The sequence below is a fragment of the Sporobolomyces salmoneus genome (genome assembly GCF_050403485.1).
Source record: "Sporobolomyces salmoneus JCM6883 DNA, S_salmoneus_JCM6883_v1_ctg54, whole genome shotgun sequence".
Taxonomy (NCBI): Eukaryota; Fungi; Basidiomycota; class Microbotryomycetes; order Sporidiobolales; family Sporidiobolaceae; genus Sporobolomyces; species Sporobolomyces salmoneus.
The window spans coordinates 88,921-107,578 of record NW_027481109.1 but is presented as its reverse complement, the minus strand read 5'-3'; the positions used below and the strand labels follow the sequence as shown (position 1 = coordinate 107,578).

Below are 18,658 nucleotides of genomic sequence, written 5' to 3'. Positions count from 1 at the left end.
CCCTAACCCTAACCCTAACCCTAACCCTAACCCTAACCCTAACCCTAACCCTAACCCTAACCCTAACCCTAACCCTAACCCTAACCCTAAGCATTCAAATTCGGACGAAGAAGCTGAAAACCCTGAGAACATGAGTAAATTGAGGAGACAACAAGGGGGAACTACCTAAACGATTGAATCTGTACATCTACGAGGCAAGAGAGAAGAAGAGGGGCGAGGGATGTCGAGATCATTTCGATTGATAATCATTCGGTAGAACGAGCGGTTCATGCTGATACTCTTCGAGGAACTTGTCGAGCAATACCTTTCCACCTTGATCTTCTCCTTCTCTGCAATTCGACATTCGTTTTTCAGTATCTCTCATCAGAAAGAGGAGAAAAGAGCGGAAAAGTGATTTACCCGACTTCTTTCCTCAAAATCCCTTTCAACAGTTCCTCACACTCCATCCTCAACTCATCTTCCCTAGTCTGTACCGCCTCCAACTCATGTCCCAACTCCTCATGTTCCTTGATCAAATGTGCGTATTTCGCTTTCGACACGACGTAGGAAACGAATTCTTGAGATAATTCGGGGTGTCGATGAAACGCGAGGGATTCTTCTCGAGAGGTTACGTTCGAGGGGTGATTCGGATCGTCTTCACCCGGAAGAGTAGAGGAAGGATCGTCACCGCCGGGAGGAGCATCATCGTCGAATTGAGAATCTTCGGAATTGAGTCGTTCGCCTCGTTTACCGCCTTTCGATTTCTTTGAGGGTGGTCGTCGACCAGTAATGATCTTGTCTTGATGTTGAATTCGCATGTGTTTTTGCAAGGCGTCCGTTCGAGTAAAACTCTTGTCGCATTCTAGAAAGAAACGAAACGAAAGAAAATCACTCATTAGCTCTCGCTCCTTCTTCTGTCTTATACCTCGACCGCGTCAGAGGATGAGGAGAGTGTAGTGACTTACCAGCTCTAGGACAAGTGAACGGTTTCTCCCCCGTATGACTCCTCAAATGCGCAACGAGAGCAAATTTCGATCCTTGAGATTTCCCTCTCCTCGGACAACCTTGCCAATCACAAATATAACTCGCAGCGGCTCTTTTTTGGGAGACGTTGTTCTGTAGAGGGTTCTCTTCGGGAAAAGCGTGAACTGCTCGAACGAACGGAGAGAGGAGCGAAACGAGAGAATGTCAGCTTTTCGAGCAAGGCGCGAAGGAGGGGAGGAAGAGGGGGATAGACCCTACGGACCTTGGTGGATGTGTTCTGCGAGTGGTTCTAACTCCCAGAACTCAACACCGCAGTGATTTCCCCATTCACATTTCCCGATTTGAACTGAAGAGGGATCGAACCCGTACGAAGTAGCGTCACCGTCCGAGAGTTCATCGTCGTCTCTTCTTGTACCAGTGAATGAGCTCGAGGAGGAGGAAGCGGTCGAGGAACGTCGGGAGCGTTTTGAGGGAGAAGGGGAGAGAGATGGAGAGAACGAGGAGGTAGAGGGCTGGGAGAGCGCACGAGTCGATAGTCGTGGTTGATAAGCCATCGCAGGGGCTATCGTGGAGCGAGTTCGTAAACCGTAGCGATGTGGTGGAAGGAGAAAGGACAAGTTGATTGACGAAGCTCTCTCTCTCATGCTCTCACGTCGCAAATCGCGTCATATTGGATCGTATTGCTCAGAGAGGGGCCGTCTCACCTTGAGCTCCGAAGAGACCCATAAGCGAGGGACAAGGGCGGTTAAAACAGCATTTCTAACTGAGAAACCTTCCCCCTTCGTTCCACCTCGCTCGTTATCTTCATAGCTTACTCCCTTACTCCCTTACTCCCCTTTTCCTCAGCGTGTTAATCCTACTCTCTTTCTTTCTAGCCCCGCTGATGCACTACGATGAATTTGAACTTCTGGGTTAGAAAACGATTCGCACATTCCCCCTTGAGAGAGGTCGGATTTGGCTTAGTTTCTTTGGATCGTCATGGTGCTGAGGAGTCGTCTGAGAGAGAGTGGATAGACACGCGCAAAGGGAGAGAGTTAGTGGAGGAAGAGAAGAGAGGAAACGAGTTGGTGACGCTCTTGTCCTCCCCCATTCAACTCCTCATTCCCGATTCGACCATGAGCAGTGAGTATAGGATCGGAAGTTAGCTCTCATCCATCGGAGCTGACAGGATCTTGCGTTCATCAGACGAAGAAGACGCCTTGACAGCATCACTCGACTTGTTACGTCGTTTACCTCCAAACAACGTCTCTGATAACCTCGATACGCTCGTCAATATCTTGCCTGATTTAGCCGATGATCTGTTGAGTTCGGTGGATCAACCTTTGAGGGTTGAATCGGATAAACTTGGAGGTGGGAAAGATTACCTCGTTCGTCGGGGTTCTCTCTCACTTCTCCACGTGCTTGAGCGCCAGCTGAAGTGAGCGCGTCCTGTTTGAACAGATCTGCGATTACAACCGAGATGGAGATTCGTATCGGTGAGCTTTCTCCTCTTCTCTCTCCCCACTCGCTCTCTCCTAAGCTGACTCTCCTTCCTCTCCATCCAGCTCGCCATGGACGAATCAATACACTCCCCCACTCTCAGATGGAACAGTCCCTTCACCAGGACTGAGGAAATTGGAAGTAGCGATGAATCAAGCGTTTGACGTTTATCGAGATTTGTACTTTGAAGGAGGAGTTAGTTCGGTTTATCTGTGGGATACTGATCAAGGAGGGTTCGCTGGAGTCGTTCTGATCAAGAAAAGTGAGTTCCTTCGTCCTCGTTCTCCCTCATTCGAGCTAGAAGGGGAAGATTGTTGCGAAATTCGTTTCGAACTGACTCTCCACTCGTTCCCTTTCGCCTTCCTTTGAACAGCGACAGACGACGACTCGAACGCATCATGGGACTCAGTACACGTATTCGAATCGAGTTCGTCCGGAACGAGCGCTTCCTCGAGTTTGAGAACTTGTTCTTACAAATTAACTTCGACCGTCATGCTTTACATGTCGAAACCTCTCTCCTCTTCCGAGACGACAACAGTGAAGGGCGAGGTTAATCTGGGGGGATCAATGACGAGACAAGTGAGTCGGGATGCGTTGACACCTTCAGAATTTCGCGAAACTGACGGAATGTACTCTCCTCTTCGAACTCACACAGCATGAAGCAACGGCGCCACTCGATACGACCTCGTCGGAGAACCTCGCGAGGAGTCATATCGAAAACTTGGGGAAACTCGTAGAAGATATGGAGATCAAGTTGCGAAATCTCCTGTCGGAAGTTTATTTCTCGAGTACGTTCCTCGCTTCTCTCGTCGTTTCTTTCACGCTCTAAGCATACGGGAGAATGAGAAAACTGATGTTTTTTGGCCGAGGATTGTAGAAACGAAAGATATTTTGGGAAATTTGAGGAGTTTGAAAGGGTTTGGAGAAGTGAATAAACAGAGAGCTTTGCAAGGTGAACTCGTTGGATTGTTGAAGGGAAGGAAACTCGCGACCTAGGAGGAGTTTGACGGTGCTTTTCTCGATCTCGTTCTTCGTTTTTTTGTGTATGAATCGTGAGTTCTCGTTTTCCCTTTTCTTTTGCTCTCGCTTCCGAAATGCTGACGAGTGGTGTCGATGACAACAGGGATTTTGCCTTCTTGTTGCAAAGACTGGTTTCGTCAATCCTCGCTCCGCGAGCTCCAACATCTCGAATCTCATGCTCGGACGAAACCGTTTCGACTTGTCGCTTCCTTTTACCTCTGCCTCGCTTTCTTCTCACTTTGGTCACAGATTCCTGGATCCCACCTTGCGGAAGACGGTGAGCAGCGAAATATTAACCCTAAGTTAGGGTTAGGGTTAGGGTTAGGGTTAGGGTTAGGGTTAGGGTTAGGAGAGTGCTGAAAGAGAAGAGAGAGGATTCGTGAACGAACGGGTAAGATTTCTGGAACCGAATCACTACTCTGCGTCCGACTTCGCTGCTGCTCCTCCTCACTATCCTCTTCCTCCTCTACTCTTTCCCTCGTCGGACTCAGTCTCCTCTCGTGTGACCAAGCGCTCGAAACTGAAGTTCTTGAACCTTTCTTGCCCATCAATTTCCTCCCTCTCTCTGCCTCGTCCAACGACCCTGCATGCGAAGAAGGCGGAGAGGTCGATAACGCTGATCCATTGTGATTCGGGTCGAGATGCGAGGAGGGGTGGTGATGAGGGCCGTGGAGAGATGTGCGACCGGATGCCATCGCTTGTTGGAGAAATGAGGTCTCGCGAGAGAAACTCGCGGGTGAGGTAGAAGGGTATTGCCCTGAGAACATGATTGAGGGTAGTTCTAGGGCAGTCGAAAGTGATGAAAGGGAGAGGAAAGAGGAAAGAAAGAAAGGATCATCGATTTCAACTCTTTCACTTCTCGACTTTTCAGACCACCTGATCACAGACCTCGAGAACAGTCGGTAAGATCACACGTGGAAGGTATCAAGCAGGAGCGAGCGAAACAACGACTTCTCTCCGTCGAAAACTCTTCGACTCGTCTCTCTCTCTTTCCTCAATCGATGTCAACCTCAAGACCACGAAAGCCCTCCTTACTCGAATCCTCTGCACGACCTACGCTTGATCCTCCCGCACGAGCTCCTCCTCAGCTGTTCCAACCCGATTCCCTCGAGTTTCCCCCCACTTCTCACTCTGTCCCCTCTTCCTCCTCCCATCCCGCTCCGAAAGCTATCCATGGCAACTATCTCAACTACTACGAACGACGCAACGTCGATCCATCTCTTCCCGATTCTCGACTCTCCCTAATCCCTCGAGACTGGATCAAAGGGAAGAAAGTTCTCGATGTCGGTTCGAACGCTGGACAAGTCACGATCGAATTGGCGAGGGATTACGAGGCGGGCAAAGTCACGGGGGTCGATATCGATAAAGATCTGACGAGGAAAGCGAAAGGGAATCGTACGTACTCATTTTCTCTCTTCTCCCCTTTTTTTTCCGTTCGAAGCTGACTCCGCGTTCGTGCTGCGGGAATTCAGTCGACTCGGCATGGTCGAAACAAGCACCACTCAAACGTCTACTCGACGAATCGACCGCTCTATTATCAGCAAGAAAGAGAAGATCTCGTTCCCCTTCCTCCTCGACTTCGACTTTTCTCGATTCTCTCCCGAAATCTCGTTCAGATCCTTCCCCCTTCGTCTCTTCCGACCCTCATTATTTCCCTTCTTCCCTAGGAAAGATGTTCGGCTATCTCCAACCTCCGAAAGGGTTACTTTCGTATCATTTACTCCCAACTTCGAGTTCAAACTCAGCCGGAGGAGGGAAGAAAGGAAAGAAACAACGGAAAGAATGGCCTATCGAAGTGAAGTCTTTCCCAGAGAATGTCAAGTTCGTTACCTCTGACTGGGTGAACGAATCTCTCGAATCCGATCGAGAATCCTATGACCTAATCCTCGCGTTCGTCCCTCCTCTTCCTCCTCCCTCTCCCATATCTCTCTCCCACTAACTCCCTCCTTCATCTGTAGTTTCTCCGTAACGAAATGGATCCACCTGACCTCTCTAAACGCGGGTCTTCTCACATTCTTCCAAAAATCCTTCTCCCTTCTCTCCCCGGGAGGTCGCCTAATCTTAGAACCTCAACCATTCTCTACCTATTCTAGATCGGCGAAAACGAGCGGTCCGTTACTGAGAGAGAACTACGAGTTATTGAAAGGGGGAGCTCAGAGGGGTTGGAGGTGGGAGGAAGGAGAGTTTGAGAGAGTTTTGGTCGAGTTGGTTGGGTTCGAGAGGAGGGAATTACTAGGGGAAACGGGGAAAGTAGGTGAGTGAATAGTGTCGGATCATCAGTTGCTCAGCCTGATAATGAATGGAGAGAAACTGATATGAACTTTCTTCGCGTTTCGTAGGTTCGACATTTCGAAGACCGGTTGAAGTTTACACGAAACGAGGCGGAACGAACGCAACGACAGGAACGAAAGTAGACACGAGTTACTGATGATGATGATGCTAGTGATTACAAGAAGCTCCTACGCGTGTGTCGCCTGAGTAGAGCTAGGCTTCCAAGAGAGAGAGAGTGAAGATGCGACAGAGTTTACAAAAAGTTGGTTCAAGAGATAGATTACGGCGCTAGAGTAAGGGTAAGGGTATCGAGTGAGATTCCGAGGGAGCGAGCTATGTGCAAGAGAGGGGGAAAGAGAGAGAGAGAGAGTTCCGTTCCTTTTAACGAACGAATCCATCCGCCTTCGCATGGTTCATTTCGAGTGGAGTCATTCCATTGCTCGTCTTCGCGTATCGTCCTCCGGTCGAGTTCAGGTTGTTGTTGTTCGCATAAGTCATCTCACTCGACATACTCGGTCGATCGTAATCCCCTCCCCTCGTCGTCATCGGAGCTCCTGCTTCGTTCAAATAATTCCCGTTTCCAACCATCTCTCCATTCCTGTTCGCAGCGATCGCGTCCAAGCCTCCAGGAGCTCCCGGACGCCCGTCCTTGTGGTGGTGAAGTGTGTTGTGTTTATCTTGTTCGATGAGGGACGAATCGAAGTGGTGTCCGACGGTTTTGCGCGCGGGCCAGAGATCGAGACCGAAAGTCGCGAGGTAGACGTCGTAGAGGAATGCGATGAACCATTCGAGAACACCTACGAATCGAGCGATGCTTCAAGTCAGTTCGAGTGGTGAGGGGAGAAAGGGGAAATGGAGAGGAGAGGAAGAACGAACCGGCAGCAGATTTGATTCGATCACAACGAGGCGTCAAGGGAACTCCGGAAGGTTGACCGGCGCAAACACCGCTGTGAAATCACGCATTTCGATGAGCTCAAGTTCTTTCTCACACACATCGAAGGGCGACTCACTAGGTAGCTCCGAAAGCGATCGCAGCGGCAATCGCAGTTCCGACAATAATCCATTTGATGATAGCCGCACGTCGGAGATGAGCACGTTCAACGCTGCGAGGAGACGAGGAGAGTCAGTTTCGAGAATCACGAGCTCAGAGTGACTAGAGAGAGGAGAGCTTACTGATCTTGACGGAGCCACATGATTTCGAGAGTTTGACAGAGTGCGGAAACGGCGATACAGACGACGAAGATGGCGGTGAAAGCCCAATGAACGTTCGGGAACTATGAAATCGGTTGCGAGAATCGTCAGTTTTCGAGAAGCTCGACATTCTTTCGCTCGAGAGGAAAACGCACAGCTTGATCATTAAAGCATCTGCGGGAGCGAGAGGAGTCAGTTGAGCAGGGCCATACTGAACTCGGCCAGGAAGCGAACTCACGCGAGGAGAACCAAAGCCAAAGCTCCCAAAATTCCAAACACACACGCTGCGATATCGGCATCCCTGTCCCGCTTGTGTAAAGGTCCCGGAATCCTCCTCAAATGCCTCAACCATCGCTCAGACAACAAAGTCAAAGTGTAGAAGAGCGAAGTTAAAGCAGTTCCAACAATGAAGAGAGCTTGATGTTGAGCCCCGACGTTCGAAATGTAAGTGACGGTCGCATCGTCGATTCGATAACGTTCGTGATTGTCGTCGACGATCCACCATAACAAGAGACCGACTGCACAAAGTCGATGAAAACAATTGCAAAGAAGTCAGTTTTCATCATCGCCACCTCAAGGAAGGATGTTGGCACGTACGTAGAGTAGCAGTCCAGAATACGAACGCAGCTAGAGGGAAGACCCAATAGTATCCGTGAGCGTTTCGTCTCGATTTGACCGTGTCTGTTGACTGAGCAGTCGTTCTTCGGCCCAAATGCATCATCTTGTGCTGTTTCGAGGGGCTCTGAGTTGGGTGTCGATTCGTAGAATGTCGAGAGGTCGCAGTCGAGCGAGAGGAAAGAGGGTAAAGACGGTTGACCGAACCAGCCTCACTCCGATCAAAATCGAACGAACGAAATGACGAGTGCATTTCATTTTCAAAATGCTTCAAGAACTGCGATCATTCTAAACGTTGAAGAGTTCTGTATGAACTAGAGCCAATGCGATAAGCTCGGAGCTCGTGCGAAAACTTGAAAGGAGAGAATTCGGCGTTTTCACTCAAGGGGAGGTTTCTCTTTTCCAGCGAACAACTTCGAGAAAATCTCAGGCGCTCCTCTCTCTCTTCTCTTCTTCTTCACTCATCAGCTCACCTTTTATTGTTCGGAGACTCTTACTACAACTTATTTCGAGTTACTCAACTTCAAGGTCGCCGTCTATCGGGTGAAGCGAGAGGGAAGAAAACCAATCGACGAAACTTATGTACCAATGGAGCCTTTTCTTCCTTCTCTTCGGAGTTTGAGTATCCAGCGGTTTGGGAGTCGTCGATACAGACATACGCTTAAGTACGTAGGATCAGAGGCTGGAACGGAACGGTTGGACGAGGACGACAGAGGATGGAAGGAGGAAAGACGAGAAGAGGTAGTTGTGTATGAGTCACGAGCCGTAATGAATGCTCCTTTCAACCTATCCCTGCTATCTTGCGTATACTTTGGCGAGAGAGATTCACTCGAAGAGCTATCTCGAGATCCGTTCGCTACCTCCGTCTCCCATCCCGGTCAATCCGCATCGACTCCCCCCTTGCTACCCGCGACCATCCTTGGACATACAAGACACCTCTAGAATATCGCTGAGCCACTCGGCGTCGCATCAGAGTGAAGTGGAGCGGGGAAAGAGATTAGTTGAATCAGAGATGTCGACGGAGAAGCCAGGTCAGCGGTTCTTGATGCATATCAACGCCTCCTTGATGTTCACCACGAGTCGTTGACAGCTCCTCGACCAATCGCGAAACTACCAGAAGCTGTCGTGAACCGAATCGCAGCTGGAGAAGTCAGTACCCCCTCTCTCCTTCTCTACACGCATCTCTTGCCGAGCGAGACTGACTCTGGGACGAACGTACGCTCCGATAGATTATACAACGACCGTCGAACGCGCTGAAAGAGTTGATTGAGAATTCCCTCGATGCGGGTTCAACGAGTATTCGAGTTTCCGTCAAAGAAGGAGGGATCAAACTCCTCCAGATCCAAGATAACGGGAGTGGTATCCGAGTGAGTGAGGGCTGCGCGACCTGCGAAAGAACTCGTAGCTGATCCGCCATTCTCTCAACTCGCCAGAAAGACGATCTTCCGATTCTCTGCGAACGATTCACGACTTCCAAGATCAAAGACTTTGACGATCTATCGACGTTGGGAACGTATGGATTCAGAGGAGAAGCCCTCGCGAGTATCAGTCATGTAGCACATTTGACAGTAACGACGAAAACGAAATCGGATGCTTGCGCTTGGAAGTGAGTTTCTTCTCTCTTTCACTACCTCTCCTTCATTCGAGCTTGGAGTTGACGAACGAATTGATGCAACAGAGCTGCTTACTCGGATGGACAATTGATTCCCGTCAAATCTGGTTCGACCGTTTCGACTCCCGTTCCGACTGCTGGAAACGACGGGACTACGATCGTTGTAAGCTCCCTCTCGCGTTCTCGATCGAACGACCTGTTCGAGTCCGACTCTGACCCGAGCCGTTCCCGTGTGGACTTTGATCGTTGCAGGTCGAAGATCTATTCTTCAACACTCCTCAACGTTTGAAATCTCTCCGTTCAGCATCCGACGAGTACTCTCGGATTGTCGGCGTCGTTCTCGCCTACTCGATCCACAATTCCGGTATCGCGATGTCTTGCAAACGGCAAAATGCAGGTTCGACCGCCGACGTCAATACTCAAGTCGGGAGTTCGGTGCTGGATAACATCGGACTATCGTACGGTGAATCAACGAAGAAGGAACTTGTACATGTCGAAGCGGAGAGTGAAGAGCAGGGAGTCAAAGTGAACGCTTGGTGTAGTGGACCGAACTTTCAAGCGAAAAGGGGGTTCTTCCTCTTCTTCATCAACAGTGCGTCTCCCTCGTGTCCTCTCTTTCTCGACTCCGACCTCTAACGTTCCTGGTCGCAATGTAGATCGATTCGTCGATTGTTCGCCCCTCAAACGAGCCCTCGAAGGATTCTATGGAACTCTCCTCGCGAAAGGTACTCACCCCTTCGTCTACCTCTCCCTCTCGATTCATCCGACCAAGATCGACGTCAATGTACATCCTACGAAGAAAGAAGTTGGGTTCGAAGATCAAGATGAGATCGTCGAGTTGATTTGTCTGAGTTTGGCGAAAGCTCTTGAGGAACAGGGAGCAAGTAGGAGTTATAAAGTACAAGTGAGTCGATCCGTGAACTACTCTGCGAAAGCGTTGTTCACGAACTCGTCCTGCAGACCCTCTTGCCCGGTTCAAGCGCCGCTCGACCTCCCTCTTCTTCGGCGAATCGCCCCTCTTCCTCCTCTTCGAACGCGAACGCAGAGGCCTCGACCTCTCAGAAACCTATCGTCACGACCTCCTCCTCCTCTTCAACTCGCAAAACTTCAAAGACGGCACCTCAAAAACTCGTTCGAACCGATGCGAATTCCCAAACTCTCGATTCAATGTTTCCCGTTCTCGGTTCGAGTTCTTCTTCAACCATCTCCTCGTCGGCCAGCAAGGGCAAAGGTAAACAACGACATCCCACGATTCTCGACGAAGGAGGAGAGGAGATTGAGGAAGAAGAGGAGGGACAACCTGCTCGAAAGAAGATTCGATCAGATCATGAGAATCCGGGATTTGCGAAAGCGGTAGCGGAGGAACAAGCGAGACAGATGAAGATGGCGAGGGTGAGGATCAGTCAGAGTGAGTGTTCGTTGACGAGCGTGAAGGGATTGAGGAATCGAATCATTGAGGAAAGGAATGAAGGTGAGTTTCGAGTCATTTTGTTGGTCGTCCCGTTGTGTGTGGGCTGATTTCTTGAATTTGATGTACTCACAGAACTCGATCAGTTGTTCAAGAACCATATTTTCGTCGGAATCGCCGATTTGCAAACTGGTCGTTCGCTCATTCAACATCAAACGAAGCTATATCTCGTCAAACACAACGTCGTAGCGTGAGCTCTCTCCCCGACTTACCCACCTCAACCAAGTCGAGTTATTGCTGAGTGCTCTCTCGACAGTGAGCAACTCTTTTATCAATTGACTCTGCGACAATTCGGAAGATTCAACCGAATCAAGATGAAACCTCCTATTTCGCTCAAGAAATTGATTCGTTTGGGGATCGAGAAGGATTATCCTCGAGATGGATCGATGAAACTTTCAGTCAATCAAATCGTCACCGTTCGTTTCCTTCCTCTCTTGCTCGACTGACTCGAGCTGACTCGCCCTCGTTGACGCTTGAGCAGAAAATCTACAATCGATTATTCGACGTGAAAGAAATGATTGACGAATACTTTTCGATCGAAATCAACGACGAAGGAGAACTCGTTTCCCTCCCCGTTATTCTACCTGGTCATGCTCCATCCCTTGAAAAACTACCACTCTGTGCGTCCGCTCCTTCTCTTTGGAACTCTCCATGCACTAACCCTTTGACGCATAGTTCTGCTTCGAATCGGAATCTACGTCGATTGGGAACAAGAATCTGAATGTTTCGAATCGCTCGCTACCGAACTCGCATTCTTCTACTCCCCCACTCCCTTCCTCTCTCCCCACTCTCCTCCTTCTCGCTCTCAATCCTCACAAGACTCTGAAGATTCCGAAGAAGCAAACCAAAAGCGAAAGGAAGTCGAAACGAAAGAAGTGAACCTAATCAAGAATGTTCTTTATCCAGCTTTCAAGACTTACCTCGTTCCATCTGATCAACTCATCACTGGCAAGAAGAAGAAGAAGTCGAGTCACGATGGAGACGATGAAGAACAAGCGATGGAGGTGAAAGTGCTAGGAGAGAAGGATGCGATCGTGTTGATTACGAGGTTGGAGAGTTTGTATAAGGTTTTCGAGAGGTGCTGATTCACTTGGTCTGGGTGGTGTGAAGGTTGTTGTTGTAGCTATTCTCGAATCGTTCACTTTCTTTCGTTCGTAACAATTTGGCTCAAGATCGGAAGTTTTTTCTCGATCTCTTTCGGGCTTGCGGTTGCGCGGCAGAGTTTAGATCGAATAGAGAGGTAGCGATTGGGAAACAAGCCGAGGGCATACACAACCTACGAGAAGACAACGCGAAACCGTTGTGAGCTCGTTCCCTTCAAGATCAAACATCGACGTTGTCAACGTTACCGAAGAGTCCTCCTCTCCAAGCTTCAGTTTCACGATACTCTGAAGACGAAGCCGCGCTCCTCGAGGGCAATCGGGGGTTATCAAGGTCACACGATCGAGGGTAACTCGTGTTTTTGACTCGCAACAGTCGCTTTGCAACGACACACGAGGTCTTACGAGCACGAGCGAGAGGTCTCTCCGAGTCTCGAGCAGCTGAGAGATTCAGAAAGCTCTGAGCGACACTCATATCCGCTGCAGCTGTCTCAACCGACCACAGTTCTTTTACAACAACGGGATCTTCCAAAGAAAGTCTCTGACCGCAGCTCTCTTACTGGCAATATAGTTGACCAGATCGGTGAGGAGCATCCTCTGATGACACGCTATCTCTGTCAAGAGCTGGCGTTGAGAGCAGTAGAGCTCGGAATGCGACTCTCTTGCAAAAGAGAAACGAGCTCTCGAGCGAGCGGGACATGTAGCTGCCAAGCGCTTGACGACCTCGGGTCAAGAAGAGCGTTCTTGGACCAACTATGTAGAGACCTCACTTGGCCGCAAGACAGACTTGAGCGGTCAGTACGAAAGAGCTGTCATCCCGAAATTTCGAGGTATTCCGTCTTGAAGTTCGAACGAAGACCAACTCGACGAAGTGCATCTCCTTATCGTCTATCGCACGGTAGAGATGCTGCTCAATCCGAGTCAGAAATTTCTCGATTCTATTCACGAATACGTTCTACGAAGCTTTCACGATTCCCGATCGTTCCTTGAGCTTGAAATTCCTCTCGATCGCCGTCTACTCTAACAGCAAACGAATCAGTCTTGCTTCCCTCGCACATCAGTTCAATGAAGGACGAAAAGAGAGACGACTGACCGAACTTCTATCCCATCTATACCTCGCAACGGCCCTAACTCTCTCGACATCCCTCTCATCCTCACTCTCATCGTCGCTCCCACTCTCGTCACTTTCCTTGCTCCGACTCTTCCCTTTCTCTTTCTCTCGGTTCTCTCGTTTTTCATGACGTTTTCGTCGTTTCGCTTCCTTCTCACTTAACGGTTCCTCCTCTACGACTTTTCCCTCTCGATACATCCTCAACAGAGGTAGGTCATTGGTCGTAGGAGAAGTCGACAGAGACAGATCATAGAATGTTGAAGGGGCGGTTTCGGGGGAGAGAACGAAGAATTTCAGTGCAGGGGAATCGTACCTATCCACACATAAGGACGTCCTTCATGAGCTCTCGAACACGAAGAGAGCAAGGGAGAGGACGAGGGAGAGGCAGAGAGAGGAAGGACGCACAGGTGAGAAAGCCTCGAGAGAGTTAATTCTAGTTCTCGTGATTTTTTACTCCATTCCGCATGGAACAGAACTAGGTTCCAGCGATCTTTCGGACCCAACTCCATTCGCTTCTCGTCATCTTGAGTGTTTTCGGCTGATGTTGGTGAGGCGACGTGGGAGGAGTCAGGGAGTTCGACGATTTTGGGAGAGGACGACGAGGGCGAGAGGGGAGCGGAAACGAAATCGAGAGCTGCTTGATGAGATGTAGGGATGAGAAGGATTTGCGTATCGAATTCCTACTCAACCGAAGCGAGTGGGAGTCAGTCAGCGCGCTGCTGACAGAGCGGGGAGGGACGAAGCAGAGAAAAACGAAAAACTGACATCTGAAGACAATTCCTTGATCTTTTTCGGACCGAGATAGGGAGGTTGAGGGTAAAAGAAACTCGTCGCTGTAGTATCGCTCCATTCCAAATCGTCAGCGTCTTCTAGCAGAGATCTTTGACGTGGAGCGAAGACTTACCCAACCAACTGACGAAGTACGCTACGACCCAAGTCTTTCCCGTTCCGAGCTGGTTCCGAGAGAATACGAATCCGAAGAGGTTGAATAACCTCAGTTGAAAGGTCAACGAAGCGTGAAGAGATTCTGTCAAGCCGAATGATTTCCCTTCAATCTCGGAGGGTGACGTTGGAATAGGACGATCAGGGCTTACCTAGGTTATCCGCGCTTGATCTCGAGAATACTGAGAGTGATAAGAGTACCGGCGTAGCGAGTAAGAGGAGGCCGAGAGTCGAAGAAGAGAACGAGTTTGTGGAGCCCGATCCGCTCAACCTGGAGACGAGGACTAGCGGGAACGGTAGGCACAGTAACGAGTTCAAGTAATAATGTCCATCGTTGAATCGTCGTGCTAGATGATCCATTCGCAGTGGTTGAAAGAGACAAAACGAATCTCGCTTTCTCTCTCACCACCTCTCTCTCGACTCGACCTCGACAGTGGATGGCTCGACCGACTATAGCTCCGTTAGTAGGAGTTTGTACAGTGATCGTGTTATTGACTTGGTGGAGATTAGCATCGACGACATCGAATGAATCACGGTTGAGTTTCGTTTCATCTCGATTCTCCTTTCTCTCCTCATCACTGACCTGTGTGTGTTCGAGGTAGACTGTATTCGAGTCTACAGGATGATGCGAATCTAGTTTGTGATCCGTTCGCTGAACCAGGGTACCTTGTGAGCTGCTTCTCCCTCTTTCTCTCTCTGGCTCCACTTTGCCGGTCTTCTCTCATTCTAACTCCGTCTCTTTCGTTACTCGTAGCACGTGGACGATTCCTCTCCTCTCTCAACGCGGTGGATCCCCTTCTCCGACACGTGCGAGCCCTCACCCGACTGGATTTCCCTCATCGCCTCCCAAGACCTTTCCTCCCTTTCCTGGCTCGCAAACCGTACGATCCTGATCCTCGGTGATTCCGTCGATCGTAACGGTCTGCAGCATATGGCGGAAATGTTGGGGTTACCGAGGTATTGCGTACCGTATGATGATTTTAGTCAGAAGGGAATCGTTCCGAGTGGTTGGGATGAGAGAGGGATTCCTTGGGTTGTAGAGATTCCTTGGTTGGGAACTTATTTCACTAATGGATTCATGTATGGACTCGTAAGTCAACTGCTTCCTCTCTCTCTGTTCTTTCTCGCGAAAGAGTCAGTTTTTCGAAAATCGAATTTCGACGAGCTGACTCCTGCGACCTCGGATCGTGTGTGTGGGTTGGCCGTGTAGGACGACGAAGATAATTTCCGACAACAACCAGATTGGCATCCACCTGGGAAAGCCGAAGATCGAGTCTCTCAATTATTCCTTCCTCACACTTCTCAACTTCCTCATCCTCCTTCTTTCATCTCGATTCACTCTGGTCGTGCGTATCCCTCCCTTATCCCTTCTTCTTCTTTCTCCTTCTCGATGTACTGACGCCCGTTCGCTCGCTCGGTTCGCTCGCTCGCAGTTTGGGATCTCGCTTTTTTCGGACGACAAGATCGAGTTTCCCATACATCTACTGAACAACCCTTGACCCACGCCCGGGTCGAATGGTGGCAACGACGAATGAGAACACTCTTAGCTCACGTTAACGAAACTTGGCCTGGGATTCCAATCTGGTTGAGGAAATTACATCGAGTCGGTCCGGTCGGCGGGGCATCCTGTACGCTCTATCCCTCTCCCTTCTTCCTCCCTATCCGCGAGCTCATACAGAAGGTGGGATCGCGTGCGTGAGAGTAGATGATTGGAGACATACAGGACAAACCGATACGGGTTCACAAGAGAAGTTTTCGAATTTCTTTACGAATGTTCGAGTGCATCAGATCAGGAATATGCAAGATCAAGTTTCGATCGATATGGGAATTCCTTCGTTTGATTTCGGGACGATTTGGGAGGGTTGGCAAGGGAGACAACAGATGGTGCATCCTTTGAAAGTACGTACAAAAACTCATTCACTCTTTTCTCTCCCGCGAGAGAATGGTTCTTTCGCTAAGGAGGTGAAGAGACACGTTGCTGATACCTCGTGGGATCATGGGAATAGTATCCAGGAGGACCGGTATACGTTCAAGCGTTGTTACATCACATTTATCTCGAATCGCTCGGAAGAGAGAATTGGAAAGAATCTCATCGACGGAATCTCGCTCCTCTTGGACCCACAAAGGCGGGGAGGAACTCGAAACGGACAGAAAACACGACGGCGAAGGAGGAGGAGGAGAAAGGGGATCGATGAGGTGAAGAAAGAGAGGAGATTGGGAGTAATTTATTCATTTGGAGGGAAGAGTTTTTTTCTCGGAGCGCTTGTTTGTATTGTATTGTACTAGTAGTTACGTCACGTTCACTATCTAATGATCAGTACGCTTCCCATTGTCTCAAGATCGGTTTGAGAGAGTTGAGAGAATTCGCGTCGAAAGCAGATCGTTCTCTCGAACCTCCAACCTACTCACACGACCACGCCGACCAACACGAATTCACTAGAAGCAGTACACGCGTAGATCAAGAGCGAGGAACACGACCGAATCCTTCCCCGTCAGGCCTCTCATCATCTCATTCCACATCTCCCTCTCCCTCTGCTCCTTCCACCTCTCCCACGATGCCCGGGTGTTCACTGATCGCCATTCTCGATCTCAAAGGCAAAGTCAGCTCCCATCCCTCTCCCTTCCTCTCTCCTCCTCCACAAGAACTGACACGATCTCCCCATCTCTCTCGTTGCAACTAGTCGTTGATCCAGCGTTCCTATCGAGACGATATCCCTACGTCAGCGATCGAGAAATTCCTTCCCCTAGTGTTAGAACAGGAGGAAGAAGGACAATTCGTTACTCCTTGTTTCACGAATCAAGGGATCAATTATCTACATATCAGACATAACAACTTGTACCGTATGTCTCCCACTCTCTCTAGCTACCAACCATGAATGCGATGAGCTGAAGAGTAGGTTGAGAATATGCAGTTGTCGCTTTAACGAAAAAGAATTCGAATGCAGCGGAAATTTTGACCTTTTTACATAAATTCGTGGCTGTAAGTGTCTCCCCCTCTGCTCAGAGTGTATGAGTGTTAACTGGCGAGAAAGTTGAGCTGGTAGGTGTTGACGGAGTACTTTAAAGAGTTGGAAGAAGAATCGATTCGAGATAATTTTGTCATCATGTTCGTCCTTTCTCCTCTCCCTTCTCCCATCTCTCCTCACTGACTTCTCCTTAATCGTTGCGGGTAGCTATGAGTTGTTCGACGAAGTGATGGATTTCGGCTACCCTCAAACGACTGAATCGAAGATCCTACAAGAATACATCACTCAAGAATCTCACAAACTCGAAGTCCAAGTACGACCTCCAATGGCCGTTACGAATGCCGTGTCATGGAGGAGTGAAGGAATCAGGTATAGGAAGAATGAAGTGTTTTTAGATGTCGTCGAGAGCGTTAACTTACTCGTCAGTTCTCTCTCTCTCTGCATCAACTCTAGCGAAGTAAGGAGACTGATGCATTGTGGGATGGGACAACAGGTCAATGCGAATGGGAATGTGGTGAGGAGTGAGATCCTAGGAGCGGTCAAGATGAAGTGTTATTTATCTGGAATGCCGGAATTACGACTCGGTTTAAACGATAAAGTAATGTTTGAATCTACTGGTCGCAGTCAGTTCATCTCCTCCCTCCCTTCCCTCCTCCTCGTCTACTAACTCTCTCGTTATCGTTCTTGCAGCTTCTCGAGGGAAAGCGATCGAAATGGAAGATGTTAAATTCCATCAATGTGTCCGCCTCTCTCGGTTCGAAAACGATCGAACGATTTCGTTCATCCCGCCCGATGGAGAGTTCGAATTGATGAGTTATCGATTGAATACTCAAGTGAAACCTTTGATTTGGGCCGAAGCTATGATTGAACAACATTCGGGGTCGAGAATTGAATATGTCGTTAAAGTAAGTTCAACGCTCTCTCTCTCTCGATTGAGTGCGAGTGGGGATGATCGTGACTGATGAGAGGGGGATGATCAGTGTAAAGCTCAATTCAAGAGAAGATCAACGGCGAACAACGTGGAATTGTATATTCCAGTTCCGGACGATGCAGATTCTCCGAAATTCCGCGTACGCTTCCTTCTCCTCTGTCCCTTCCCACGAGTGCTCGACTGACACGACTTAGTGACGTCGATAGGCATCAGTCGGTACAGTTCATTACGTACCTGAGAAATCGGCGTTCGTATGGAAGATCAAGCAATTAGGAGGAGGGAAAGAATACCTCATGAGAGCTCATTTCGGTCTTCCCTCAGTCCGTGGTGGTACGTCTTCTCTTCTCTTCCCTTCCTTCTCTCTCTTCCGCTGGCAGTAAAGGGAACTGATAAAGGGTGGGTGACGTAGAGGAAATGGATAAACGAACTCCGATTACGGTTAAATTCGAGATTCCTTATTTCACGGTTTCGGGGATTCAGGTAAGGTATTTGAAGATTGTAGAGAAGAGTGGCTATCAGGCTTTACCTTGGGTTAGGTCAGTCTCGCTCTCTCTTTCGTTCCTCTTCCGAGCTTCGAATCGGCAACACGCGGTCTCGCTCGCTTGGAGTACGGAACTGACGCTGTTTCGAATGGGATCGAATGAGCGCAGGTATATCACGCAACATGGAGACGACTACTCATTGAGAACGAATACTCATGGACAAAAAGCTGCGAATCCAGCTGGATTCTAACGACTCTCGTTTCTTCGCTCTCTCGCTTTTCTTGTCTTCGTTTCTTCTCGTTGTGTTCTTTGCTGTGCGAATACCATTCACCCTCTTTCTGTGTCGGAAACCCAGTACAAAAGGAAGCGGAGAGAAGCGAGGAAGAAGGAGCGAGGAAGAAGGAGCGAGGAAGAAGAGCGAGTCATCGAAAACGAAGAAGCGCCAGCAGCTGTTCTATTCTTAGATCTCGATTCTCACGTGAGCGGTCTCGACTCCCCGGAACCCTT

The 18,658-nt window shown here is 49.3% G+C and overlaps 8 protein-coding genes across 8 annotated transcripts; 5 read left to right on the top strand and 3 right to left on the bottom strand.

Annotated features, from left to right (window-relative positions):
- Positions 1-229: 229 nt before the first annotated feature.
- On the bottom strand, positions 230-1,517 carry JCM6883_007115 (C2H2-type zinc finger protein; the record flags this gene model as incomplete). Its single annotated transcript, XM_076634236.1, has 4 exons — positions 230-329; positions 400-841; positions 945-1,127; positions 1,226-1,517. 4 exons carry the CDS (start codon positions 1,515-1,517, stop codon positions 230-232), a joined length of 1,017 nt encoding a protein of 338 aa, XP_076485822.1.
- Positions 1,518-2,078: 561 nt separating this feature from the next.
- CAP2 (F-actin-capping protein subunit beta) lies at positions 2,079-3,438 on the top strand (the record flags this gene model as incomplete). Its single annotated transcript, XM_076634235.1, has 7 exons — positions 2,079-2,085; positions 2,149-2,330; positions 2,404-2,438; positions 2,508-2,704; positions 2,816-3,021; positions 3,098-3,230; positions 3,320-3,438. 7 exons carry the CDS (start codon positions 2,079-2,081, stop codon positions 3,436-3,438), a joined length of 879 nt encoding a protein of 292 aa, XP_076485821.1.
- Positions 3,439-4,463: 1,025 nt separating this feature from the next.
- Positions 4,464-5,890, top strand: JCM6883_007113 (uncharacterized protein; the record flags this gene model as incomplete). Its single annotated transcript, XM_076634234.1, has 4 exons — positions 4,464-4,857; positions 4,935-5,352; positions 5,421-5,716; positions 5,802-5,890. The coding sequence occupies 4 exons, from the start codon at positions 4,464-4,466 to the stop codon at positions 5,888-5,890; spliced, it is 1,197 nt and encodes a 398-aa protein (XP_076485820.1).
- A 224-nt stretch (positions 5,891-6,114) lies between these two features.
- On the bottom strand, positions 6,115-7,645 carry JCM6883_007112 (Frag1/DRAM/Sfk1 family protein; the record flags this gene model as incomplete). Its single annotated transcript, XM_076634233.1, has 7 exons — positions 6,115-6,530; positions 6,610-6,680; positions 6,744-6,836; positions 6,907-7,007; positions 7,080-7,098; positions 7,163-7,442; positions 7,522-7,645. 7 exons carry the CDS (start codon positions 7,643-7,645, stop codon positions 6,115-6,117), a joined length of 1,104 nt encoding a protein of 367 aa, XP_076485819.1.
- Positions 7,646-8,551: 906 nt separating this feature from the next.
- On the top strand, positions 8,552-11,704 carry MLH1 (mismatch repair ATPase MLH1; the record flags this gene model as incomplete). Its single annotated transcript, XM_076634232.1, has 12 exons — positions 8,552-8,570; positions 8,630-8,688; positions 8,769-8,906; positions 8,973-9,145; positions 9,218-9,314; positions 9,404-9,743; positions 9,808-10,055; positions 10,112-10,622; positions 10,695-10,809; positions 10,876-11,035; positions 11,101-11,239; positions 11,295-11,704. The coding sequence occupies 12 exons, from the start codon at positions 8,552-8,554 to the stop codon at positions 11,702-11,704; spliced, it is 2,409 nt and encodes an 802-aa protein (XP_076485818.1).
- Positions 11,705-12,674: 970 nt separating this feature from the next.
- JCM6883_007110 (uncharacterized protein) lies at positions 12,675-14,132 on the bottom strand (the record flags this gene model as incomplete). Its single annotated transcript, XM_076634231.1, has 6 exons — positions 12,675-12,734; positions 12,813-13,143; positions 13,236-13,510; positions 13,596-13,663; positions 13,735-13,857; positions 13,925-14,132. 6 exons carry the CDS (start codon positions 14,130-14,132, stop codon positions 12,675-12,677), a joined length of 1,065 nt encoding a protein of 354 aa, XP_076485817.1.
- Positions 14,133-14,209: 77 nt separating this feature from the next.
- JCM6883_007109 (uncharacterized protein) lies at positions 14,210-15,967 on the top strand (the record flags this gene model as incomplete). The annotated part of the gene is made up of 7 exons (XM_076634230.1): positions 14,210-14,307; positions 14,375-14,441; positions 14,527-14,862; positions 14,983-15,118; positions 15,206-15,400; positions 15,478-15,671; positions 15,779-15,967. 7 exons carry the CDS (start codon positions 14,210-14,212, stop codon positions 15,965-15,967), a joined length of 1,215 nt encoding a protein of 404 aa, XP_076485816.1.
- A 360-nt stretch (positions 15,968-16,327) lies between these two features.
- JCM6883_007108 (AP-1 complex subunit mu) lies at positions 16,328-18,401 on the top strand (the record flags this gene model as incomplete). Its single annotated transcript, XM_076634229.1, has 11 exons — positions 16,328-16,372; positions 16,454-16,613; positions 16,685-16,752; positions 16,817-16,878; positions 16,946-17,159; positions 17,232-17,361; positions 17,429-17,643; positions 17,719-17,808; positions 17,876-17,999; positions 18,079-18,205; positions 18,320-18,401. 11 exons carry the CDS (start codon positions 16,328-16,330, stop codon positions 18,399-18,401), a joined length of 1,317 nt encoding a protein of 438 aa, XP_076485815.1.
- Positions 18,402-18,658: the final 257 nt, after the last annotated feature.